Genomic DNA, 26,931 nt, shown 5'->3' with positions numbered 1-26,931 from the left:
TGTGGTAGAGACCTGCCACCATTGTATGTCTTTTACCAAACAAACCAGAAAACACCGAGCAGACCGACTCCGCTCCGTACTTTGGGAGAAGGCTCTCAAGGCCACAGAGGCCCCTTCGATGGAAAGAACGGCGGTTCATAAGTCTGTTGCCCGTAAAACGGCAGTTACAAAGACTGTTGCGGAGAAACCGTCAGACCATAGCACTGAAGTGCAGACCAGAGCAAATAGGGCTGAGATACCCCTCACGCCTGGTCGGTCTTTATCGAGTTCTATGGCTAAGACAATCCCTAAAACAGCCAGAACTCTGATATCTTCTTCTGAGCCGGAGAAGAAAAAGAAGAAGAAGAAAAAGAGGGATGTGGAGAAATCCACCGTACCGTCACCTCGACATCGGGAATCGGCCAAGAGCCATTCCACGCCTCCTGCCGTACCGACCACTTCGATACCGAGGTCACCTTCGGTACCAAGATCTATGTCAGTACCGACGGCCACGGTACCGACATGCCCTCCAAGTTTATCAGAGGGTGAAATTCGGGATTCAGTGTCGGTAACGTCCGCTCGGCAACCTATGAGGCCGCAAGAACTCGTACAGCCTTCCCCGAGACGGACCTCAAGAACAGATTGGGACAGGGCATCGCAGTACTCTGATTCCCAGTCTAGATATTATGACTGGGAAAGATACCGTCCTCAACAATATTTTCAAGGGGATCAAGGTTACTACCAGCAGGAAGGTTATTATGCACAACCTCCTCCAACAACAAGAGTCTGCCAGTTGCCTCTGCCTTCTCCATCCGCTCAGTTAATGTCGACGGTATCGACGCCTCGACACCGTGCACAGCAAGCAATACCATCTGCTGCATCCGTTACTGTGCTGCCGCAAGACGAACAACATGGTCTGCAAGTGGTGACGTTATCATCACCAGAGGATAGCTATCCTTCTGATTCTGAATCTCAACATTCAGTTGCCCCAGCTGCTCCTTCACCAGACGATGCAATCGAAGATGCCGATCCATCCTCGCCTTCGGACGATATGGTACGTTTTTCGGACCATATGCTTAGGATGTCCAAAGCATTGGGACTTGACATACAGGAAACAGATGAATCGGTAGTCGACCCAATCTATGATGTGTTTCAGTCGACAACGAACCAACGTTTGGCCATTCCTGTTCCTCAAGCCTTGAAACAAACGGCTCAACTGTCATGGAAAACCCCGGCAGTGACACAGGCAACATCAAAGAGATTGGAGACACTCTATAAAGTTAAGGAAGAGGATGCACAATTTTTGCTTCAGCATCCTAAGCCGAATTCAATTGTAGTGGAATCGGCACAGGGACAGTCACAAAAGACTCATTCTGCACCTGTCGACAGAGAGGGGAGAAAATTGGACCAAACTGGCAGGAGAGTTTACTCGTCCTCATCTTTGGGCATCAGAGCATCGGCGTACGAGGCAACTATGGCGAGATATCAGATTTTCCTTTGGGAAAAGATGGGTTCTCTATGCGAACATCTTCCGGAGGATAAGAAGGAGCTCGCGAGAGTATTTCAGAATGAAGCGACAGCCATAGCAAGGCAGCAATTATCTACCGCTCGACACCAGGTGGATTGCCACTCAAAGTCGATGATGGGGGCCATTTCTTTGAGGAGGCACGCTTGGCTCAGATCAGCCAATCTTACTCAAGAAACGAAGTGGAGGATAGAGAGCATGCCATTCGATGGCGAAGGTCTATTTAATACAAAGACCGACGAGACGCTGGACTCTATCTACAAGGCGAGAACAACAGCTAAAAAGATGGGGTTTACTGCTCCTCCTCCACAGACTCAATACCGACAGAAAAGATGGATAAGACCTCTTCCACAACAACAACGGCCCCAATACCAGCAACCAAGGCAGCAGCAGCAACAACTTCAAAGGAAACGGCCTTATCAGAGCCGTTTCCAACAGGAAAAACGTCAGCCCGACTTCTCTAAGAAGCAGCGGGTTTGACTCCTCGGCTCCAGATCCACCCCCTTTTGCGAACCGCCTAGCACCCCATTACCATCAATGGGAGTCAATAACATCGGACTCCTGGGTGCTCACTATCATCAATTCGGGCTATGCCATCGAGCTCGATGCCCTTCCTCCTTTTTCCGGCGTGAAAGTAACGACTCCATCCCCTCCTCTGCTACTCGAGGTACAGACCTTGCTATCGAAAGGAGCCATCTCTTCCGTACCTACAGAGGAAATCAACCAAGGTTTTTTCTCCCGTTACTTCACGGTCCCGAAGAAAGATGGAGGTCTTCGACCGATCATGGACTTAAGACAACTGAACGAGTTCATCATCCCGAAGAAGTTCCGTATGACAACGGTTACTTCAATTTTGCAGCTTCTACAAGAAGGAGTTTGGTTCGCAGTGGTGGATCTGAAGGATGCGTACTTCCACATTTCCATCAGGAAGTCGCATCAAGCTTACCTGCGGTTTTCGATCGGTGCATCCCAGTACCAGTTCACCGTTCTTCCATTCGGGTTGGCCACGGCACCGAGAGTCTTCACGAAGGTCATGGCGGTGGTATGCGCCCACCTAAGGCAGAAAGGCATTTGTGTTTATCCGTACCTGGACGATTGGCTTCTCGTAGCGGACAGCAGCGAGGCGCTCCAGTCGGATATACTAACCACCCTCAACCTGTTGGACTCGTTGGGGCTGTGGGTCAACCACGAAAAGTCCATTTTGACTCCACAGCAGAGATTGGACTTCATAGGGGTAACCCTATCCTCTCGAGACGGGAGAGCATACTTACCTTCAACCAGGGCAAACACCTTGCAGCAGTTAGCCATCGACATCGAGAGCCGGCGGAAAGTATCGGCTTGGACAGTCCAGAGACTATTAGGCCTGATGGCAGCCACTACGGCAGTCATCAGGTTTGCAAGACTCAGAATGAGGGTATTGCAGGCCTGGTTTTTAAGAACTTTCGATCTCAGGCTCAATGCTCGACGAACTTACCTTTCGTTACCGAAGCAAGTCAGGGCATCGCTGAAATGGTGGTTCTCGATGTCGACTCTTCTCGAAGGCGTTCCATTCCAACAACAGGCGCCTTCGGTAACGATCACGACGGATGCATCCTTAGAAGGATGGGGAGCCCATTGCAGCTCCTTAACCTCTCAGGGTCGTTGGCCTCGATCACAGAGGGAGCATCACATCAACCATCTCGAACTCCTGGCAGTAGAAAATGCAGTAAAAGCATTTGCACAGATGATCGAGGGCAAGAATGTCTTGATCGCGACAGACAATACTACTGTAGTGGCATACATCAACAGGCAGGGTGGAACAAGATCACACCCCCTGAACCGTTCTGCACTCAGGATATGGAACTGGTGCATAAAGAGAAGGACTTACCTGACTGCGATCCATGTAGCCGGCAAGGAGAACGTCTTTGCGGACTCTCTCAGCAGATCCTTCCATGTCGACCACGAGTGGGAGCTCGACGTCGAAGTGCGGGAAAGCCTTTTTCGGTACTGGGGCCGCCCTGTTGTCGATGTCTTCGCTACCGAGGACAACGCAGTCTGCGCCAAGTTTTGCAGCAGGGCAGGAAGAGGAAAGCGCTCTCTAGGAGACGCTTTCACCAGAACTTGGAGAGGAAATCTCCTGTACATGTTTCCTCCCTTTCCACTGTTGACAAGAGTGATAGCCAAGATCCAGATGGACAACTCCGATTGCATCCTGATCACGCCGTGGTGGCCTCGACAGACGTGGTTCTCACACGCTCTTCGGTTATCGAGAGGGGATTACATCAGGCTCCCGTCGACACCGAAGCTACTGTCTCGACACCAGGGCAGGGTTCGACACGCAGATCTGTCGACCCTCAAGATGACTGCATGGAGGATAACAACAACTCCTCCTCTGCAACTAGAACTTTGACTGTGGATCACATTATATTGGCAGCACTAAAGCCTTCCACTAGGAAAACTTATGCAGCAAAGTGGCAAAGATTTCGGAACTTTGCTTCAGTACAAGATCAAACACCAGAATCTTGCCACTTACCCTTCATCCTTAATTATTTATTGACACTTTTCCAGCAGGGACTTAAGCTCGCATCCATCAGGGTTCACCTTGCTGCGATTACATCTTTTCACCGGGGTGTGGATGGTTTTACACCTTTTACCCATCCAACAACCAAGAAATTTCTGAAAGGTCTGAAGAACACGATACCGACTGTGAAGACTATCGTGCCGCCTTGGAGCCTGTCAGTTGTGCTACAGGCATTGACACGCAAGCCCTTCGAGCCCATGGCTTCGACAGACCTTAGGCTGCTTACTTTAAAGACTGTCTTTTTAGTAGCCATCACATCAGCAAGACGTGCAAGTGAGCTTAAAGCTCTTAGGATAGATGTTCCATACACTATCTTTCATAAGGACAAGGTTGTGCTACGCACAGACCCAGCCTTCCTGCCTAAGGTAGTGTCTACTTTTCATCTGTCCCAGCATATTTCTTTACCTGCTTTCTTTCCTAATCCAACTACACCTCTTGAGTCTTCTTTGCATACTCTGGATGTAAGAAGGGCTCTTGCTTTTTACAAAGACAGGACAGAGACATTTAGAAAGACAAAGCAACTGTTTATTTGTTATGGTGAGCCTTCTAAGGGACTCCCTGTCTCCTGCCAACGACTGTCACGCTGGATAGTGGAGACAATAGAATTGGCCTACTCTATTGCTAAATTAGAGTTAGTGAAACCTGTAACAGCTCATTCCACCAGAGCTGTTTCAACGTCGGTGGCTTTCACCAGAGGTGTTCCACTGACTGAAGTCTGTAGAGCCGCAACGTGGTCCACTCCATCCACGTTTGTCAAGCACTACAGTTTGGACACCCGTGCGAGGCAGGACTGCTCATTTGGGAGGACAGTGCTTTCAGAGATCTTCAGATGATGCACCAACCCACCTCCAAAGGTATGTCAGCTCGCTATTCGCCCATATGTGTGATGCATAGAGACCACGAAGAAGAAATGCAGGTTGCTTACCTGTAACTGTAGTTCTTCGAGTGGTCATCTATGCATTCACACAACCCACCCACCATCCCCACTTGGTGGTGTGAGACTTACAAATGACACTGTTTTATTGTGGAATGTACTTTACTTTATTTACACTCATGTTTATGGGGGCACAACGTCGGACTCCTGTAAACTGAGGTAAGGGCGGGAACCCCATGGACATGCGCGGTAGCGTGGGGGGAGGGGTTCCCGCCAAAAACGTTCCACTCAGCTAGAGAAGGTTCCGGTCTGGTCTCTGCGCAGGCGCAAAGCCCATATGTGTGAATGCATAGATGACCACTCGAAGAACTACAGTTACAGGTAAGCAACCTGCATATCAAGGTACAAGCAAACTCCTTTCAAGTATTTTCAAAGAGAAAAGGAATGCCTCTTGTGCGAACAGAGTATAAAGAAGGTTCCAAGCTCAACCTTTCCCATCTCTGTTTAAAAAAAAGAGAGAGGAGGATCTCTGGGGGCAAGGCTAGGAAAGTCTTGGAGAGCTTCTGTTAAAGAGTAGCCAATATCCTTTTCACTGGAGATGCTGGGGATTGAACCCAGGAATCATCTGTCTGTAATGCATGTGCTAAACAATGGAGCTATGGCTCTCTCGTGATAGGTTGTCAGCCTGGCCCCTGGAGATGCATGTCTTTGGCGTGTTCAGGTGGGGGTGTTTCTTGTATGAGAAAGGAAGTAATCTAGCTCAGCCACTGGGAATTGGGACTAACTCTCTGCCAATGAGGTTATCAGGGTTACAAATACAATTGGGTACAGACATGTTGAGATAGGAATAACAATGATGGGGTTAACAAATTGCATTGTGATATGGGATGTAATTGTATTCCAAGGGTTTATAGTACGTGTTGTTTGGGTGTATCCTGTGGAGCCAAAGGTAGTGCTAAACATTCTGATGGCAGGATATATTATATGTTGGTAAATAGTTTTTGTAACCTTGCATTCAGATGTTTCCTGAATACGGGAAGGCTGGGTGGGAGGAAAGGTTTTTTTTAAAAAAACAAACAACTCCCAGTATTGCCATAGCATTTGCCAAAGAGTTTGTGCATGGAGATTATCATGTACTAAGAGAGAATACTTTTCCTGTGTTAGAGGATGAAGAAAGTGCACCTTTACTATAAAGTGTAAGGTACTGGGCTGTCACATTCCCTTGGGAGGTGTTTTCCAAGCACTGTCAACTGTTGAGACACCTTCCTGGCAGCTCAGTTGCTGAGATTTCTCTGGTCAGGTGCGAGTTTTACAAAAGTAAATGCAATGGGAATAGGTGAGGGGGGACTGCCCTCAAGTGTTTGTTTTCTGGATTAGCTCACACAAATTTGCCTACAAAAAAACATGCCCATCACAGATTTGACTCTTCCTTTTGGCTTGTGTGTGAATCTTTGCTCCACCTCCATTTAATTTGATATTGCTACTACTACTACTATCATTATTAACTAATTACCAAAGGGCTCCTTTTTTTGTCCTTCACATATACTAAATTCTGCTTGTTAAATTACTGTCACATGTGGAATCTTCTTTGCCTTGAGTGATGGGGGATTGCTTTAGCTCTTGCTCTGGTTTGAACCAATTTTTTTCCAGTTGGAAGTGTTTGTGTATTTTTCCATGTTCTGTCGGCCCTTACACCTTCTTTCATGTAATGATTTCTGTTAGGAATTTGGCCCTGACCCTTGCACACAAGGAAAAGGGACATGCATTCTTCAGAAGATAGGTAGTGCATAAGACAGTCTCAAAAGTTACTTGCAGCTGCTTCAAACGAAGTTGAAAAGTGTTTCTCCTACCTACTGGATTGGAAAGTGATCAGATGCTCAAATGAGATCAAAAGAACTGACTCTTGTTAGAAGAGGGGATTGATCCTTTTGCCAACTGACTCTCTTTGTTAACAATTCTAGTGAGCTCTTATCACTTTAAAATAGAATCTTGAGTGTAACTATTCATAAAATGGGTCATGTAGAATCAGCGCTGAAGTAACTGTTGAACAGTCACTTTTCCTCCTCCATAGCATTAAACCAAATAATGTCAGTCTAGAATTCCTTAAACAAAAAATGTAGGAAATTCTGTTGGTATGTAAAATCCAAGCAGTAATATTCCTTTATAAAGACTAACTAAAAAATGCAAAATAGTAATCTAGCTCTTGCATTTTGCAGAAATATTCATCAGGCTAGATGTTAAACCAAACGAACAAACAAAAAAGGGAGCAGGAGAAAAGATGATGCTGGTAAAGGGCTCGGTTAAAGTCCTGTCTGCAATACAGGGCAGCCTTAAGATGGTGATACAGGAATCTCTTTGTAAACTAAAGTTGCAGTCCTGTGCACACATACTTGGGGATAATTGACACTGAAGTCAGTGGGACATATTTCTGATATAAAAGTAATTATGATGGATTGGATTTACACTACAAGTTTGTACCCAGTGTAAAATATCAATCTAGAGTGGATAAGTTTGAAATGGTGTGCTAGTCATAATCTCCATGTTCTCTGCCTGAGTGTCCCAAATGGTATTAAAGGTGGATCTGAATAACTGCTGGCTTCTATATTTTCGAAGAGAGGGTGCTGTTACTACTTGGTCTAAGTATGCTTCAGTTCAACCTGAGATTTCTTCCACTGGGCTCAAGCTCACTTAATTAAAAGTTTGTGGTAAGCTATAATGTCACAACCAAGCTCTTGTTCTCAGAGTGTAATGTGGTCACTTGATGATGGGTATGTGAAATCTGTTGCTGTGTAATACAGATGAAGATATTTGGGGGGAAAGGGGGTGGGGGTTGAATCCCATGTGTCCAGTAACAGGCTGAAGCAACAGGAGAAAGAAAATATATCTCTTATCTTAATTCGGAGAACTGGAATAGATGAAATCATCCATTATGGCCCAGATGTCTACGGTTTCCTTAAGCAGGTCTGATGAAGAGACTTCCTGTGTTGTTGTTGGTTTTTTAGCCCCATCTTGCCTTTTTCTGCAGTGAGATGCAATTATGTGCATTTCTATCAGTGTTGTACTGCCCTTTAATTCAAGCTAAGGCTGTGTAATTTGCCTATACATGAACGGAGTAGTAAGAATTGGAAATGTCAGATTTGGTAAGTCCTCTATACTAGAAAGAAGGAATAGCTCCACTCATTGCTGTTGCTCACTCTTGAAATGGCAAATAGCATTCAGAAATGCTGGTACCATTTTGGGTACAGGTTTCTTTTGGGATATATGTATTCCTCCCCATGTCCAGAGATGATTTAGTCTCCATAATTTCTGGCTTGCAGGAATCATACTGATAATATCCTGATCTCTTTATAAATTCCCCTGCATTTGTACAGGTAATGCTGTATTATGTTGTCTTTCATTAAATCGCTTATTCATGTCCTCAGGTGACAAGATGGCTTATTGTGAAGCAGCGAATAGGAGAGTGATGGAAGTGATCAACTCTGCAAAGACCAGGCAAGAGCAACTACATACTCAGACTTTCCATAGCAACCATGCAAAAGGAGAAATTCCATTGTCCAAAGATCCAAAGGCAGTTGGTGATGTCCAGCCTGAACCCGACACATGGATTTATCCACTAATACAGATGAAACCGTTTGGGATTCAGATAGATGAAATTGTCACAGAGACCCTCCTGATGGAAACAGAGCGGGGTGCCAATGTATATCTCACCACAGGCTACTTCAACCTCACGCAAGCCTATATGGACCTGATTCTAGGCACCAGGGCAAAGTACCAGATCCTCCTAGCCTCACCAGAGGTCAATGGGTTCTTTGGGGCCAAGGGAGTGGCAGGTGCCATCCCTTCTGCCTATGTCCACATTGAGCGACAGTTCTTCAGCGAGGTGTGTTGTCTGGGTCAACAAGAGAGAATCCGGTTGCAGGAATATTGTAGGAATGGGTGGACGTTCCATGCTAAAGGTGAGACATTGTAGGGTAAAGGCACTGAATTCAACTAAAATATTCAAAGAGACTTAATTTTCTCATCCACTGAGATAGTTGACTGCTTTACCTGAAGATTGGGCTGCACTGAGTTCTGTTTTGTTATCCATCTGTATCTGCTTCAGGAGAACAGCTCTGTCACTTGGGTAATTTTCATGCCAGGTCCTTAGAACCTGGAAACAAAATCTCCTCATAGAATCATAGAATCATAGAATAGCAGAGTTGGAAGGGGCCTACAAGGCCATCGAATCCAACCCCCTGCTCAATGCAGGAATCCACCCTAAAGCATCCCTGACAGATGGTTGTCCAGCTGCCTCTTGAAGGCCTCTAGTGTGGGAGAGCCCACAACCTCCCTAGGTAGCTGATTCCATTGTCGCACTGCTCTAACAGTCAGGAAGTTTTTCCTGATGTCCAGCCGGAATCTGGCTTCCTTTAACTTGAGCCCGTTATTCCGTGTCCTGCACTCTGGGAGGATCGAGAAGAGATCCTGGCCCTCCTCTGTGTGACAACCTTTTAAGTATTTGAAGAGTGCTATCATGTCTCCCCTCAATCTTCTCTTCTCCAGGCTAAACATGCCCAGTTGTTTCATTCTCTCTTCATAGGGCTTTGTTTCTAGACCTCTGATCATCCTGGTTGCCCTCTTCTGAACACGCTCCAGCTTGTCTGCGTCCTTCTTGAATTGTGGAGCCCAGAACTGGACGCAATACTCTAGATGAGGCCTAACCAGGGCCGAATAGAGAGGAACCAGTACCTCACGTGATTTGGAAGCTATACTTCTATTAATGCAGCCCAAAATAGCATTTGCCTTTCTTGCAGCCATATCGCACTGTTGGCTCATATTCAGCTTGTGATCTACAACAATTCCAAGATCTTTCTCGTGTGTAGTATTGCTGAGCCAAGTGTCCCCCATCTTGTAACTGTGCATTTGGTTTCTATTCCCTAAATGTAGAACTTGGCATTTATCCCTATTAAATTTCATTCTGTTGTTTTCAGCCCAGCACTCCAGCCTATCAAGATCACTTTGAAGTTTGTTTCTGTCTTCCAGGGTATTAGCTATCCCACCCAATTTTGTGTCATCTGCAAATTTGATCAGCGTTCCCTGCACCTCCTCGTCCAAATCATTAATAAAAATGTTGAAGAGCACTGGGCCCAGGACTGAGCCCTGCGGTACCCCACTCCTCCCCTACCCCCGTTCATCTTGGGTAGTTTGACTATGTGTAGTATCAAAAAAAGCTAGAGATAGGCAATGGTCATGATATGATACATGTCTCTAAAGTGCCTCTATTGTGGTAGATATTAACAAGAGATTTAACCCACAGGAGCAGTGTAGCAGCTATAATTTCACCATTACATTGGCAGAAAACTGTTGTGGCATATTTTGGGTAATTAGTTCATCTTGATAATTTTGGATTAACTGTTCAAACAAGCAGATGTAAAATCCATCAGCAAGCTTCATATTCAAGTCAGGAGTACTACACATAGAAATCAAATACGAGTGAGACTAGGTCTGTGCCTTTCATCCCTTCCATAGGGAGAGAGGAAGAGATAACAGACTATTGGATGCTAGATTTCTCTATTGACCTTGTCATTTAGTCTGATATTGTTTCTTAATTTCCTGCTGCAATGATGTAGTCAGTTGGGAAAACAGGAAATTGTACAAGTTGTCTCCCTGTAAGGAAGTGGCTGGAAGGCATCTGAAGGCCAATTATAGTGTAAATTGGGAAATGCAACTAATGGTCTGTAGTCTGAATTTGCTTCCCCCCCCCCACCCTCACACCACAATCTGCCAATCTTTCTTTCCCACCAAGCTACTTCAGGGAAGATGGTGACCTGAGTGCACAGGGGAGACGAGGATTCCTCCTTTTAGTGTAGTGGGCCAGTTTTTGCTCCTTTGCCCTGCGGGGCAGGGTTGAAAAGGGATGCTGAAATCATGTGCACCAGAGAGACGGTCCCTCCTTTCACTGGTGTATCATGATTTTTGTGAACCGCCCAGAGAGCTTTGGCTATTGGGTGGTATAAAAATGCAGTAAATAAATAAATGATTGAATCCTTCAGCTTCCTTCTCTGTGAGGAAGGTATGACACTGAGCAAACATGGAAACACTGTGTGATGAATCTTCAGGATGTAGATGGGAGTGGGAAGGTGTGCCATAAGCACATGGAAATGACCTGAAGTCCTACTGCTGTGTCACAGGAGGCCACTGAGACGAGGCCACATGCTGCCAGCAATAGATAGAACCTCTGCTATGTCACTTTGGGCTCCCTATTGCTGCTCCTGGGCTAACATCCTAAGAGAAACCTTGCAAGGGAGTGTAATTAATCACTAACCCTTGCTAGTATTTCCATGGTGACAGTAAACAAGTTTTGAAGTTCCCATAGTTTACTTTCCATTGCACTGAGGAGCTTGTCTGTCATTTACAGTATAAATTGGATTAGAGCAAACTGAGCAGGCCTCTCTGTTCCCTTGAGCATATCCCAAAGGTCACGTCCTAATAGGCTGCACTTCTCCAGGGATCCCTGCCTTTGTTTGTCTGAGGCTCGTGGCTGTTAATGATTATGGGAATGTTGCTATCTTCCTTGCCTCTTTCCTGCAGAGCTTCTGGGAAGAGGGTGGGGGGTGAGGAGTGCTGCTGACTAAGTCTTTTTCTCTTAAGAAAACACATTCATGTCTCCACACAGTGGTGCTCAGCCGCAGCCATGAGAAATGGCAAGGGATGGGGCCACGCGGGTAACAAAGAGAACCGCTTATGATTGTATGCATTCTAAGACCTCTACTGTCAGCAACCCTTTCAAGTGCAGTGGCCAAATCGGCATCTTTTCTTTTCTAGTGCAGCAGCAGATTCTTCTGTTGCGAGTACAGAGGGGTAAAAGATATGTAGCTTCCTAGTGGTGATGCCTTCCCAGTCTGGTTCAGCTTCTGCCATCCAAAAAGCGAGATAGGGAACAAACATGCATTGGAAAAGAGCGCAGTCGGCTCTGCCAATACTGTAATAGCTCAGAGCAATGTCATGATCCTTCCATAACACTGCTGGCTCTGCCTGGACCATGCAAAATTGAAAATAAATGACAATTGCAAAGTGCTTTGTAAAGAAAGAAGTGCTGTTGAGATTAATAATACCAGTCATGAAATGCAGGTGCCGTGAGCAATCGTATTGCCTAGTACTGGCAGGGAGTGGGAGTCTTGTGTAGGTGACAGCTCTCTTGCAGTATATGCCAGCTCAAGAAGTTTGCAGGCATTCTTAATTGGTGCTGTTTAGAATTCATTTTTTTCAACAACCAAGTTGGGTTCAGAAGCACCTCTGAAATCAGAGCAGGGGGAATTCTTTCTTTAGTGGCTGAAAGGACATTTAAAGGTTCCTGTTTGGGGGTCAGGCTGCTGAGGAGATGAGAGTGAGGCTCTGAGCAGGTATGAAGAGTTTTGGTGGTGTGGTCATAAGCCCCCTCTGAGGAGAGAGAAGTATGTTCTTGGAGGAAGAAAACGTTTCGCTCAGTTATGAAACCAGGTGCAAGGTATCATTTGAGACCGAGATAAAACTTCTTTATTGCAACTGAATGAGGATTGAGAAATTCTTTGGATTTCCCCTCCTGGAAAGGTGAATCATGATGATGTGAGTAAATTCAGCCTGGCATAATCACAAAGCCACCGCCACAGTAGAGCAGGCAGTCTGCTACCTGCCCTGCCCTCCTGCTTCTTCTGAGGCATGTAGGAGAAAAAGGAATGTGGTGATTTCCCAAGTCAAATTCCAGCATGCCTGCAGGCATTCCTGTCCCTCCTTTCTGCATGGCTTGGTTGTATGCAGTGCTTGAGCATTAGCTTGAGCAGTGTTTTTTTTTAAGTAATGGGTATTCAGTAGGGAAAGTTGATTGTGGGATGATTAGAATTACAGTAACAATATGTGGTTTGGAATACAAGCCCCTGCATTGAGTGTGTCAAGATAACTAGATTATTCCCCTTCTGTAAAAAAGCAAAAGCAGTGATATATCTGAAGTTAATATGAAAGACCTTGTTTGCCCTAACAGGGAGGCATTGTTCAAACATGGGCACAGTAACTTGTGACATAAAGGACAATTAATTCATATATACAAGATTGCTGAAGAATGCGGGGGTGGGGGGTGGGAATTCTCTTTTTACTTACAATAGCTAAAATTTAGCTGAATGCATAATAGTGGTGCCTAATCAGTTTTAAACTAGAGATTTAACAGCACAAGTGGTATTTGCTAGATGTCCCAGTGGTGAATACCTCTGCAAGCACACTTGGCACTAGCGCACCCTGATCCCACCTGCTGTCAGCTGGTTGCATGCTTAGTTGGTCTGTGTTTTTATAAGTTCACCGGTTAGGATTTTTATGACACTTCCTGCTTTGTTGCAGGTACTTGAACTAACCTTTATACTTTTTACAACCAAAGGCTACTATAGTAATAAGACCCAGGCATTTAGGGAAGTCAGATGTGTGTGTTGTGTGTTGTAGAGCTTTTTCATGTCAGTGGTTTTGGGATATTCGTCTGTACTCTTTTGGTGGGGGAAGAGAAGGAAAGGGATGGGAAGAAAGATGGCGAAACAGTGCAGTAACAGGCATCCTCTGCTCACGAACAGGCAGAAATTGCAAAGCAGTACACAGGTGATTGCTTGAGTGGAGGCTAAATTCTAGAAACAGGCAAGGAATTAGCCACCTTTTGGCTCCGATTATTCTGGGAGATGCTCATTGTTTTTAGCTGGAAAGCCTTTCCTTTTAGAATAAACTACTTCCTGTACTATTGCTTCTCCACTGTGGTGCTGATATGAGTAACACAGTTGTTGCTGGGGGCAAGAGCTTTCTTTTAGTGGATACTGGTTTATTAGAATAATTTATATTGTGCCTTTCCATTTACCAGAGGAGAGCTCAAGGTGTCTGTGAACATTCAAAGAATAAAACAATCAACAGTTACACAATTTAAAACCAAAAAATAAACAACATAACAGATAATTAAAAGATTAAAGCCAGTTTAAGATACCAAGGTTAATAAAATGTCTGTATTTACCTGCTGGTGGCAGATGAAAAGAGACAAAGTAAAATAAACCTCCTGTGGGAAAGTGTTCTACAATTGTAGTGCAGCCATGAAAAGGCTCTGTAATGCTTCCTGACTAACTCAGCATCTACCAGTGTTGGGATGCAAAGAAGGGACCTCTGCATTATATCTTAGGGTATGGGCAGGGTGAGATGGGAGGGAGTTCTTTGGGTGTCCAACGCATTGGGGGCTATAGGTACCCTGGAAGCCTATTGGTAACCAGTGCAGATGTTCTAAAATGAGTATAATGTATTCACACAGCTGTACTGTGTTTCTTTGAGCATCCTTGCTGCTGAGTTCTGGACAGATGGAAGCTTCTGAAGCTTCTTCAAGCATAGCTCCTTGTAGAGTATTGTAGCAGTCCAGTCTTGATGCTACCAAGGCATGTGCCATTGTGTGAGGCTCAGCCTTCCCTGAAATGAACACAATTGGCATGTCAGCCTAAACTGTCAGCCTAAACAGCCTACCCTCCTCCCGGCACAGTCGCTACCTGAGCATCCAACAGTAATCTGAACATCCAGCAGATGCTTGCTTTGTTAAGTGGGGGGAAACCATTTTCTTCTACTAATTCTTCTTTTCGATGAAGCCAGAGGGGAAGCCCTTGGCCATGGTCTGGCATATTTGCATACTCCACTTGATGCATCAGTTTGTGGAGAGGTGAGGAAAAGGAAAGCCATTCACAATCAGTCACTTGGTGAGCTCTCTTCCCATGTGGTGCACTTACATTCTAGATGGGAGAAACCCACATGGTAGAATCTAAAGCTTGAATATGTGTGAGGCCCCTAGTTTTTTTTTAAAAAAATCCTCAGGGTAGTTGATAATTATAAAACTGTAAAATCGAAATGTGCAATTGACACCAACTTCTTAATTTCCCTTTATGTAAATTTGGGCAAACAACTCTGAGCTGTGTCGACATGTGTTAGCATTTTGTGGATAGTACTAATCTTAAGGATAGTACTAATCTTAATCTTTGCTGTGCTTAAATCTTAGGAAGTCTTGCAAGCTTGGCTTTCCTGCTTTATTTCTAAATATGATAAGTGTAACATTAGGGCCTGTGCTCTTACTGCACCAATATGGAGTGTGGAATGTGCGCTTCAATGGAACCCAGAGCATGGCCTGCTTCACCCTACAGTGCAAGGATTGTGGCTGAGTCAGGTCAGTCTCCATAGGTGCAGTCAGGTACCCTGTTGAGTTCTGTGCCATCACCTGTGGGTTGTATGACACTGTCTTCAGGGAAGTGTTCCTGTTTTCTGGTTGCTTATTCATTTATACTGCTAGGAAATTGAACAATATCTTTAGTATGTTTTGTTTTTCCTTTCAAGAACAAACTATTGTTTGTGGCTTGTAGCAGCTACCATGGTCACTTCCTTTGTCTGCCACATTTCCTTTCTCCCCATGTTTCCCTGCAGGCCTCTGGTTGTACCTGGCAGGAAGCAATCTACCCTGCTTAACTCTGATTGGCTCTCCTAATTTTGGGTACCGGTCGGTCCATCGGGACCTAGAAGCACAGGTTGCAATAGTGACAGAAAACAAAGCCCTACAGCAGCAATTCCATCAGGTGAGTAGCTCGTAGGCTGAGGTATTGGGAGTGCTGTGCTTTATGATGGGGTGGAGGGAAGATGTTTGTTTGAAAACTGCAGTAATTCAAAACTGAGCAAAGGGAGCTTTCATTAGCTCCCACTTGAGGTCACAGTGATGATTATGTGTTCCCACAAATAGTTGCTGTAGGCCAGAATGGATCTGGAGTAATAAGAACTGGCTCACTCTGGAGGATGAAGACAACATGGGGAAAGTTTGAAAGCAAAGCTACTCTGGACCTAATTCATTCATATGCTTTCTTTCTCTGACTTGATGATTGTCCCCATCTAAGGAATGGTTTATGTGGAGTATAGCAGCCAACTGATTACCAACAGGCACTTTCAAGTAGCTCCAGACAAACCTGTTGAATATTATAACAAGAAGAAAAATCTGTAGCTGCTTTCTGTCTTCCTTTCTCTCCACATATCAGGGAGGAAGGATGTCAGAAAAGGAGAGAGTTGTAGTCTCATCCTTTGAACCAACGAATGGCAGTGTTACCTTTTCATATGTGGTGGGTTTTAATTTAGCTGTCTGGTTTCTAAGGTTAATAAAATGATCGCTACTCTGGGCTTGTAACATTTCTTTGTGTTAATGCTCCTGCAGACTGCAAATATATTTAAAATTTGCATGATACTATCTGTCTGCTTGCATGGCCTTGATTTCTGTCTCCATTCATTTGCTCATCCTGAACTGCTTTTTAAATTGGCCTTCCTAAGTCTAGATCTGTGTGACACAGCAAGACAGGTTTGCACATGTATATTGCAAGATTTGGTTCATCCAAACTTAGTTACAATTACTTGTACTAAGGTTGAAAGTGATTTGCATTACATACATGTCGAGGAACAATCACATTAATTTTTTCCCTGTCCAACTTTTCAATTGAAATTTATATACATGAAAGATCCCTGGTACTGAAAATGAAAACCCCAAATCTGCACAAATGTACATTTAGAATGTTGAGTAAAACCTGTGTTTGAGTCTTCACTGTAATCAAAGCACAGAAATCAGGTATGAGTTCAGGCTGTTAAATACAGGGGGCGGCATATGTTGGCTTGGAGTACTAGGCAGCTATATTTTGGAGAGATTCGCTATTAAATCTCTCTGTATGTACTCAAGGCTGGTATCTCCCTTCATGCTCATTTTGGGGTAGGCAGATGCAGTGAAAGCTATATGGCTTCTGCAAAAACCTTTGGTTTCTGCAAAATGAAACAAGGCTCTGGTAAGTGCAGGGGACTTGGGGTTAGGATCTTGTTTCTCATTGTGCAAGGCTTTTGAGGAGGCAAGAAGTGACATGAATCGCTCTTGCTAGTTGCCCTCCCCCCCCAGTTATTGGGGAAGAGTAAACTGGGAAGAGCAGTTCATGCCATCACTTGCCAACTTTGAAGCCTTGTGCAGTGTGAAAAGACTTTGCCTCTCCCATGATTCCTCTCCATGTGCTGGAGAATGGACCAGCTCTTATTTTGTTTCATGTATCATGATCCATTGGAAGTGCTGTAAGCGTTTAGGTGACTACTTAGTGAGCCATCTTCACATAGCATTGCTGTTACTTGTCCTTCAAACAGCAGCCTCCTCCTCACTGCATTGCAAACTGCTTAGTCCCACTTTTAGGGAATAGTTATGGAAGAAGTCCTGCTTGTCCAGTAACCTAATTTCCTCTGCTATAATACTTTCTGTTGGATCCAGGTGGAAGGTTCTTGGAATTGCTCACTTCTGAAGTCTGTGGCTACTCGCCCTTTAGAAAAGGCCCTTTCTCATTTTATATCTATTCCCCAGTTTCTGCCTTATTTCTCTTCCTCCTCCTGCTCCATGGAGATTGCATGCCTTCTGGGGAAGGGCTGTATAATGAGTGTGTTCTGTACAGTGCCTAGCACACAGTCTTAGCAGCATTAGCACAGTGTTTAATGTCACTCCCACTGCTCAGTGGCAGAGATTAAATTAGCCCTGCTTGAAATCATCTGGGATTTTTCTAACTGCACTCTGCCTAAGCTACAATTACCGCATAACACTACAAAGCAAACCATGTTTTGGAGAGTTGCTTCAAATCAGATGCACCAGCACCTTTCCATACTTCAAATGGCCAAAACAGATTAATAATCAGGGAGAACACAGAAGGTGCTTGTTCACAAGGGCAGTGAGTCAAAGGGTCGCAGTTTACATTTTGATTTTTTTAAAGATCAGCCTGGAATGGAATCTAGATTACAGGGAGTCAAAAGAAAAAAGTGAATAGGAATTCAGTCTGCAGAGCCTAAACCTCATGGGCTAGATCTGCTTAGCTGGGCTCAGGGACGTTATAACATGCGTGGCTATCAGGAGTGAGCTGTGCCAGGCTTGGTTGAAGAGGTCCCATAATTGTGTCAGGGCTCTGCATGTACAGTAACACATCTTGTTAAGTCAGAGAAAAAAAGTATCCCTGTGATGTAAGCTGTGCTTTCAGATATCATGTGGTGTAACCATTGTAACAGAGACGCTCACTTTTCCCTCCAGCTCTATTGTTTATACTCTGAAGGAGCTTAGTATTTCTGGGAACTGCATCGAAACCTTGACGGCACATTCATTTTAAAATGCAGCCTAGGAGCTTTTTTTCTAAAGAGAAATGAGCAGTCTGGTCTCTGGAGATTAAAGCCAGGCTTCCTTTTCGGACAATTATAGTTCAGGGTTTGGCTGTATTACGGGAAAAAGAATAACTGCAGGGTCAAATCTTGCAATCCTTTCCTCCTTGTTGTGTTTGTATACACACGTGGATTGGGTTCTCTGTGTGTCATTACTTGGGTTTGGCTCAGCTGGCACCTGAGATACCAAACTTTGGAAAGCTTTGGCAGGCTGACTTGAAGTTTAGATCTGTGCTCTCATTCTTCAGGGGAATGTGTGATGAGATGAGATATTTCCATCTTGAGGAGATCTTGCAATTTGATTCAAAACAGTTAAGGTAGACAATGATGGTAGACTTTTCTTTCAGCAAGAATCTTGAGTTGTGACAGTAGGTGCAGTATAGGAAGAACTTTTTGCTGGCCATGAAGAGAGCAAATATTCACAATCATGTAATAGTTTTCCTCTCTCTGTAGGAGCAGGAGCAACTTTATTTGCGTTCTGGTACAGTGTCGGCCTCGACCTTTGAGCAGCCCAGTCGCTATGTTAAGCTGTGGGTGAAGATGGTGACACCTCTGATTAAAAACTTCTTCTAAAAAAAAAAAAGAAGACAGAGGCTGGTCCATTGGATGAGTTTGGTATGTTGCTGTTTATATCCTCCTCCCTTTGGCAAGCACTTCAGTCAAGAGGAAACAAGCATGAGTTGATTGCATTTAATTGTCTTTCTCTCTAGAGCAGTACTTTCTTCGCACAGCATAAAGCTTGGTGCTCAAGAGCCTGTATGGGATTGTTGTTGGTAATTACTGTTAAATCGTATTTGTCTGTATCAGTCTTTCTGATTCTTCTGGGGAAACTTCAAAAGTTATGTCTAAAATAACTGGGTCTCCCTAGGAACTTGGATGAAGCTCACTCCAGGAAGTATGTTGGGTCTCAAAAACTTTGAGCTACTTTTTTTACTGGTATGAATGACATGTCTCGCTTCAATGTGCCCAGAGAAAGAAAGCATCTGAAGAAGTGGCCATAGTAAGGATGTAGTAGGGGACAGGCTGTAACAGTCTTTTCTCTCTCCTTTCGGAGTATTAACTTGGGAAATGAGTGGACTTCATTTTTGGGAGCAAGGAGCCTGTCGAACAGTGAGGTGGCATTTTAAATTCATTTAATTAGCATTAGAATTTCCTACTTCTTGTTTGATTTCTGTTACAAAGAGTATCATGTTGTATTCACTGAACTCCAATTGGAGCAGAAATTGGATTAAACTTGGTTTCCCCATTTTCTTCTGTTTTGAAATGAGCATTTGTATTAATGCTCTTCTTTCATTCCACCCTCTTTTGGAGCATGGACATTTTAATTTTATTGATTACCAGTGATTCTGTTCCGTGTGCCTGTCATAGTTATTTAAGACATGCCAGCCACCAGCAGCATCTGGATAATTTTCCAGTGTCCGTCTTCTGTTCTTTTCCAGTGCTAGTAGGAAAAGGGACTCTGAGAACTGGCTATTTGTTTTGGATTGCAGTCTCATTTCTTTGTTGTTTTTGGACACCTTTGATGGCTGCTGGTAGCTAATTAGATTTCTGGCTCTGCATCTCCAAGAAAAGTGAGGTTACTTGTCCCAAAGAATTCAAAGGTAGAACAAAGCCTAACAAAAATAGAGGAAAGGGTAAAATTCTTTCCTCTATATTAGATGAAGAAAAACAGAGTCAAGGTTTCCAAGCACCGAAACTGGTGATGGTTAGAGTAGTGGGGGCCAAACCCTAAAGGTGAAACTCCCTCTTCCTCCAGTAGATCTGTGCCTATGGGACCTAAATCATGCAAGAGGGAAAACCCCGTCTACTTGGACTTCTCATAAAGCTTTCATAGCTAGCAGTGAGCCAGAGTCTGTCATTCATGTGTGAGATTGAATGGGGACTCACTTGGAGAACTGCACCAGTTGATCTGGGAAACCACATGAGAGTAGGTTTCTTATTACTGCTACTGTTCAGTTTCATACAGCTTCAAATTCACCATAAAAGTATCTGAACAGTCACTTTCAGAAAGAGGGTTTTCTATAACTTGCTTTGGGGGGGGGAGTATTACATTCTGTGGTTTTGGTATGATTTATTTCCTTAGTAATTACCTTTTATTACAAGTAAGGTTTGTGATTACTTGATGCTAAAAAAAAGTTGGCAGTCTAATCCAGGCAATCCAAATTATGCTTCAAGAAAGGCAACATTATGCAAATAAGCACATTTATTCTGGTTTTGCTAGCCATGGGGAGGAGCAAGGAGATATACAGGATGCTGAAAGCCTACCCCTAGCCATTAGAAATCTTATGCAGCAATGCTTCCGGACATGAGATTTCAATGGGCATTGCCCACATGCTTTCAGTTATATCTTTGCAGTGGAAAGGACAAAGACTTTATTTTTTTAATGAAGGTGGAAATTCTCAGGAAGTTGAAAATTGTATTCTACACTACAATGGAGTTGTTGCATATAAGTTTTTTTGTGCGTTTGGTTGTAGCTCCTGGGAATGGCGAACTTTTTAAACTTTCTCCTTAAGAACAATAATGACAGAGGGTGAACGCTGTGCCATTATGCGTATTTGAATAAATATGATTTTTCCTCAGTATGTGTTTTGTGCAGGCTGAGCAGTCTGGCTTTTCAGATGTTTTTGGACTCTGGCCACAACCAGCATAGCCAATGGCAGGGATGATGAGAACTGGAGTCCAACAACATCAGATTGACCACCACTGGTTTAAAGTTAATCTAGTTTTTCTTCAGGTTCCCTCTGCAGCATGCTGTGTTAGTAAGCCAGGTGACCAAAATAAATTCTGAGTCTGTTATTGGGTCGCACTTTGACAGATGGCAGGAGGGAGTGCAGGGAGAACAATAATGGAGATAGATTGGAGTTAAAATAGGAGCAGGAGCCAATGGAGAGTGATGGGAGCACTGTGTCCACTGGATCCCTTATCCTTAAGGCACTGTCTGTAAATGTTATAGTTATCTCTGTAAGAACGACTTGAAAATTGTTCCTAGCGCCCTGTGTAGAGGGCTTGCTTGGCCTTCCAAAAAACCATTCACCAACAGGCCAGGAGGAGAAATTTTGAACTTGGCAGGCAAGAATGCTCAGGGAAGTTGAATTATAGCAGCTAAATAGGTTGTCAGAAAAATGTGGAGCAGATTTTGGGGGGAGAGTGTGTGTGGCTGGCTTCACACAATATGCTAACCAACTCAGTGTGGATTATTATTGAACCATGGGTTATCGTGATGTCTGGAAAATGCATTTTCTGCAAGGTAGGTTATCATGTTGTCTGAACGCAGCGTGTTTTCCTTAGGGTTGTTAACCACCTTAAAGAACACAACAACAAGAGGTAGGTTGTTCGAGGAAACTAAACTAAACTGCATGATTAATAAGCACTCCTGTGGAAAACATGCTGCTCTCAGACAATGCGATAACCCACAGTGCAGAAAATGAACTGTGTCCAGACAGCATGATAACCCATGGTGGGCTAGCGCTATGTGAACCCAGATGGTGTAATCTAGTTCTGAATAGCTTCTGCAGTGTTTTCTTCTCTTTCCTGTCCCTTCCTGGGAGTATTGCAGATCTGATTGGTAGGCTGGGTGGGGGAGGCATGGCCCTACCATTTTCAATTTCTGTCAGGTGTTGCTTGGTTAATTTCTGTCCCTCTCCACATGCAATGCTGTTTCCCCTATGCAGTCTTTTTTGCTCCTCCCCAGCACTATTCTCCTGGAACTCAAAGCAATTTAGTTTCCTTATTTTGTCTTCTGGAGGCTGAGTAAGAAATAAACAGAAAATACTAGGTTGTAAATGGGAGTGCCACAAGAAGGAAGAAAAATCTGAAATTGCTTTCTTTGGGAGAGAGGGACAGACTATCCCTCCTAGGCTTTTCCCCTGGTTTCGAAAACAGATGCTTGCTTTGCTGGGGTTTTCCAGGAAACTCTAAGGTTCAAAAAGCGACCTGCAGGGGGCTTGGGCTTAAGGGGAGCAACACCCCCAGTACTATTAGCCCTTCTCCTTAATTCTGTGGGAGGGGCAGGCTGGATTGAAACGAAAACCAACTCTGCATGTGTACGGAGGTACTTGAGCCTATATACTTGCTGGCTAGCAGAAATTGTTTTCGGACACTAAGACCAGGCATAATTTGTGGAGCTCTATAGATACTTGTGTTTCAACTAGCAGAGGGTGGAGAAGTGCTCTCAGTGCCTTTGCTCCCTAGTGGGCTTCCTGCCTGGGAAGAACAGAAGTCTTGTGTGTGTGACACAGGCATAATGACGCATAAAATCACTTCTAATCTAATTCTTCAGACTTCAGGAATCCTGGGGTGCAGCACCCTGATTGCTATGGAGCACTAAACAAGCAGCAACCGCTAATCTGTGAGTTTGAAGTAGAAAAAGAATCCAGATGGCCCCTGCAAACAAAATGTACACAGACTTCTTTGTTCTTTCCTGTGTGCTGGTGCAGAGCCAATGCTGACTGGACAAGTTTTCTATCATTGGTAGCAGGCTGCCGTAAATTATTGTACAATACTGTTTATAAGCACCTGAGGATCAACATCACATTAGACTCACCTCTAAGGAATGTACTTTTTATTGGCAACATGCAAACAACTCTCTTGCTCTAGATTTCTGGGAAAGGGGGTAGTGGTGACATGATGGAGTGGGCAGGGCTTGGTTGTCAGCTCAGGCTTTAAACTTGCAAGAGCAAAGCAACCCCTGCAAGAATCCACTTAGCTGGCTTCTCTTTTGTCTTCAGGTTGAATGTCCAGACGTAGGTGGGCCCCCGCATACGTGTCTTATACACAGGACACTCATACATGTTCTTGGTATCCATGCGATCCACAGGGATGGCCTTGATGAAGATGACTGGCATCGCAGGCGTCAACTCCTTCAGGCGTGCATCGCTGATGACACCGGTCTGAACATCCCAGCGTGCACCTGCAGCAAGAGAGGACCGAACTCTCAAGACCTTCACTCTAGAGGGCACTTTGTTTGCAGCACATGCTAAGGAAAGGGAGCCCAGCACTACTATAGACCTTCTATCTTTAACAGCATGGCTAAAGGCTAAATGCCTGAGCTTGGGTGGGGCTTTGGGGGCATCCCAACAAGCATTTTGCAGTGTTATGAACAAGATTTTAAAAAATCTGGATTCATACTTTCCCCTGTGCCTATAGCTGTGCTATAGAAAACTATGTACTCTTCCTCCCACTAGCTCTTTCATTTAGTCTTGTAGGCAACATAAAGCCTATCTATAGTTGAGTAGTAAAGCCCCCTTTAAAGTAATAGCTACTAGAAAAAGGATTTCTCCTAGATATTACAGTCCTAGCCTAAAAACAAAGTGTACTTTAACAAGGGCAATTCAGCACTTGTGTCTGTTCATTTTCCTTTAAAAAATCCATTCAATGTGATGACATAATGGGCATGTGCTGCCCCCTGCTGACATGCTGAAGTGTTATGAAATTAAAAAAAGGCAGCTATCTAAACACTTGTCTAATTTCTTTTTTGTGGTGGTGGGGCAAATGTGTTTGAAATGCAAGTATAAATTGGAAACTCAGAAGTACTTTGAGTAGAAAATAATCTTTTCCAAGGAAGTGGTTTCTGTGCTAAACTGGTGTTTGTTGGCAGTAATGGATTGGATGAGGGCAAACAAATTGAAGCTTAATCCAGATAAGACAGAGGTGTTCCTGGTCAGTTGAAAGGCAGATCAGGGAATAAGGATTCAGCTTGTGTTGGATGGGGTCACACTCCCCCTGAAGACACAGGTCCGCAGCTTGGGTGTACTTCTGGATTCAGTCCTGAGCCTGGATGCCCAGGTTTCAGCGGTGGCCAGGAGTGCATTTGCACAGTTAAAGCTAGTGTGCCAGCTGTGCCCGTTCCTAGAGATGTCAGATCTGGCCATGGTCACACATGCCTTAGTTACATCCCGATTGGATTACTGTAACGCACTCTACGTGGGGCTGCCTTTGAAGAGTGTTCGGAAACTCCAGCTGGTTCAAAGAGCTGCAGCCAGATTGTTGACTGGGGCTGGTTACAGGGAACATACAACTCCCCTGTTAAAAACAGCTCCACTGGCTTCCAGTCTGTTTCCGGGCAAGTGCTAGTTATGACCTATAAAGCTCTATATGGCTCAGGTCCAGGTTATTTGAAAGACCGTATTCTCCCTTATGAGCCTGCCGGTGTTTTGAGATCTTCTGGAGAAGCCCTTCTTTCGGTCCCACCATCTTAACAGGCACGCTTGGTGGGAACATGTGAGAGGGCCTTCTCGGTGGCTGCTCCAGTGCTTTGAAACGCTCTTCCCGGGGAAGCTAAGCTGGCTCCTTCCTTGATGGGCTTTCGGAAGCAGGCTTAAACTTTTTTGTTCCAGCAGGCCTTTGGAGAATAATCTGGCACTCCATCTATGTTAATGTCTTATAATTTTGTTGTGTATTTTAAACGTTTATGTTCCCCACCCCAACCCCATGTATGTTTTAAACCTTGTAAGGCCGCCTTGAGGCCCAGCATTGGGCAAAAGGCGGGATAATAATAATAATAATAATAATTATTATTATTATTATTATTATTATTATTATTATTATTATTTCTGACCAGGGGGAGCTCATTTTTTAAACTTAGTATTTAGCCAGCAAGCTAACTACGACAGAAAATCCTGTCCTTAAAAATAACATTTTTAGAACACATGATAAGGAATCCTGTGTTCTTGTACCTTTTTCTCTCTGATACATCTGGCAGCTGAAGCACTGATGGCATAAAAAGCTCTCAAACGAGAGTAAGTCTCTTCTACCACCTTCATCTCTACTCTCAAAGAAATAACATAGGAGGGAAATAGAAACGTGAAGAATAGGAGAAACCTGCTTCCCCTACGATAGAACTGGACAAAGCAGAAACTTGTTGGTCTCCTACTGCTCAATAAGAATTCTGCTTAAGTCTATCGCAGGGGTGACAAACTTTTCTTTCTGTCAGAGGCCATATATGGTGGGAAAGCCTGAAGTCAGTCACGGGAGTCAAAAGTAGGTCCCGCTTTCTCCTTGATACTCAGTATACGATACATACACTCGCTGTCCTTGACAGCCATCCCAGCAAGCTGCTGTGGCAGGAACAGAACACTATTGCCAGATCTCTGAACTGATTGCTTGCAGAGAGGGCTTTTGAAATTAGGCTTGAGGATGGTGTGAAACTAGGCTGAGGGCCGCAGTTTGCCCACTCCTCATCTACAGTAATATGCCAGATTGTCTTTACCTTCCATGAAGAGTCCGTGCACGTAGGAGCCCTCTCGAGGTGGTGCTGTCATATCTTCCCGGTTCTTCTTGGTAACTTCCACTGAAAGGCACATTCTGTCAAGAGGCCACTCATTTTTTCTAGCCATGGACTGCATAATGGCTGTGAGGAAAGACTGAGGGTTAAAGAAACCTGCTAGCCACACAGTTGTGGGCAGGGCAAAATCTGTTGTCCAGGCCTCCAGTTCCTGAAAATATAAATGGTCATAATATGTAGGAATGTATGCTGAAGGAGTATATTCTTTATGTTGGAGTTTGAGCTAGTCCTGAATGTCCCCAAAGAAGCCCACTATTTATTTATTTATTTATTTATTTATTTATTTATTTATTTATTTATTTATTACATTTATATACTGCCCCATAGCCGAAGCTCTCTGGGTGGAATTTGCACTGGCAAAATCTGCTTAGGTGAAACTTGCAGTACTGACTGGAATTGGATGGTTTAAAATAAACATCCTCAGAGGTTTGAATCAACTTTGAGTATCTGTACTTCGGTATGAAAAAGATGCCAATGTATACAGACACAAAGAAAATCAGTACCGCATTGCTCTGCCTTTTAAAATCTCCTGGTAAAGCACAATCCCCTTTCAGTTTTTCTTCATTTTAAAATTTGAAAAAAACTTCCAGATCATGTGTCAAATCCTGTGCAGATGTCTAGACCTTTGCTCTAAATGCTACATGCCCAACTCTACATGCAATGACAGTTGTAAATTATTATTTTTAATTAAGCATTAAAATGTCCAATTGGAATAAAACTGGAAGAATCAGTGCAAAAACAGCCACTCATGAGAATTACTATGGAATTTTCTGAATTTTCAGCCTGGTAACTGAACTCCCAGGAAAATGGAAAACTTGTACTTAAGCTTTAACTAACATACATAGTTACTAAGGCAACTTCTCCCTCACCCTGATTCTGAGGAGTAGATCAGCATACCACGCTGCTAAACTGAGCAAAGATGGATAGGCACGGTTTGTCCAGGAGTCAGGCACATTATCGTAATAAAGAGAATTGGATAGGTCTTCCATGTCTGTTGTGATTGTCAACTCTCCCTTTGAGAAAAACAAATTAAATGTTTTTAATTGGCTTCCTCCATCATAACGTCTTACGGCTATGTAATTCATTTGGATTACAGTGTACTGTTATGAAAATGGCATCCCTGTTGATCTAAGGTTCTGATTAACTAAGTGCTTTGGCATTAATTAAGGCCCTTTCAAGATTATATCTTATGCAATAAATGTATTGTCATTCCTCACTTGTGGTGCAATTTCCAGGCATTTTTCTTCAAGGTGACAATTTAAATTTCCCAGCACTCACATTGCTGAGAAAAATAGATTTACTTGTCCTCCCAGCTAGTGCTATAATTGCTAATGCTAGGTAGTTGTGTAATTGTGATATGAATGCTTAACAGCGTAATACACAACACACACTTTTTTGATCTTTTAACTTTTTTTTTTTAAAAAAAAATAGCCTGCTGTGTGAACATTCTTGTACTTTATAGTTTCAGCGTGGTAGTCTGTAACCAATTTTTATGAGCTGCC

General features: G+C 43.8%; 2 protein-coding genes across 3 annotated transcripts in view; one reads left to right on the top strand and one right to left on the bottom strand.

Moving 5' to 3' along the window:
- Positions 1 to 18,730, top strand: part of PGS1 (phosphatidylglycerophosphate synthase 1) — a 39,733-nt gene extending 21,003 nt beyond the window's left edge. The window contains exons 7-9 of one of the 2 annotated variants that reach the window (XM_063120138.1): positions 8,361 to 8,894; positions 15,370 to 15,518; positions 18,607 to 18,730. In XM_063120138.1, coding sequence (XP_062976208.1) covers positions 8,361 to 8,894; positions 15,370 to 15,518; positions 18,607 to 18,720 — 797 coding nt within the window. In that variant the 3' untranslated portion in view covers positions 18,721 to 18,730. Of the gene's footprint in view, positions 1 to 8,360; positions 8,895 to 15,369; positions 15,519 to 18,600 lie in introns of both variants that reach the window. The other variant, XM_063120137.1, reaches the window with a different exon arrangement.
- A 4,025-nt stretch (positions 18,731 to 22,755) lies between these two features.
- Positions 22,756 to 26,931, bottom strand: part of DNAH17 (dynein axonemal heavy chain 17) — a 111,352-nt gene continuing 107,176 nt past the window's right edge. Inside the window, exons 78-80 of the mRNA XM_063121486.1 lie at positions 26,299 to 26,442; positions 25,355 to 25,580; positions 22,756 to 23,056 (exon numbers count right to left, since the gene is read on the bottom strand). Coding sequence (XP_062977556.1) covers positions 22,809 to 23,056; positions 25,355 to 25,580; positions 26,299 to 26,442 — 618 coding nt within the window. The 3' untranslated portion in view covers positions 22,756 to 22,808. The remainder of the gene's footprint in view (positions 23,057 to 25,354; positions 25,581 to 26,298; positions 26,443 to 26,931) is intronic.

The sequence above is a fragment of the Elgaria multicarinata genome, chromosome 3 (assembly GCF_023053635.1).
Source record: "Elgaria multicarinata webbii isolate HBS135686 ecotype San Diego chromosome 3, rElgMul1.1.pri, whole genome shotgun sequence".
NCBI classification, from domain to species: Eukaryota; Metazoa; Chordata; class Lepidosauria; order Squamata; family Anguidae; genus Elgaria; species Elgaria multicarinata.
This window is presented reverse-complemented; position numbering and strand designations above follow the sequence as displayed.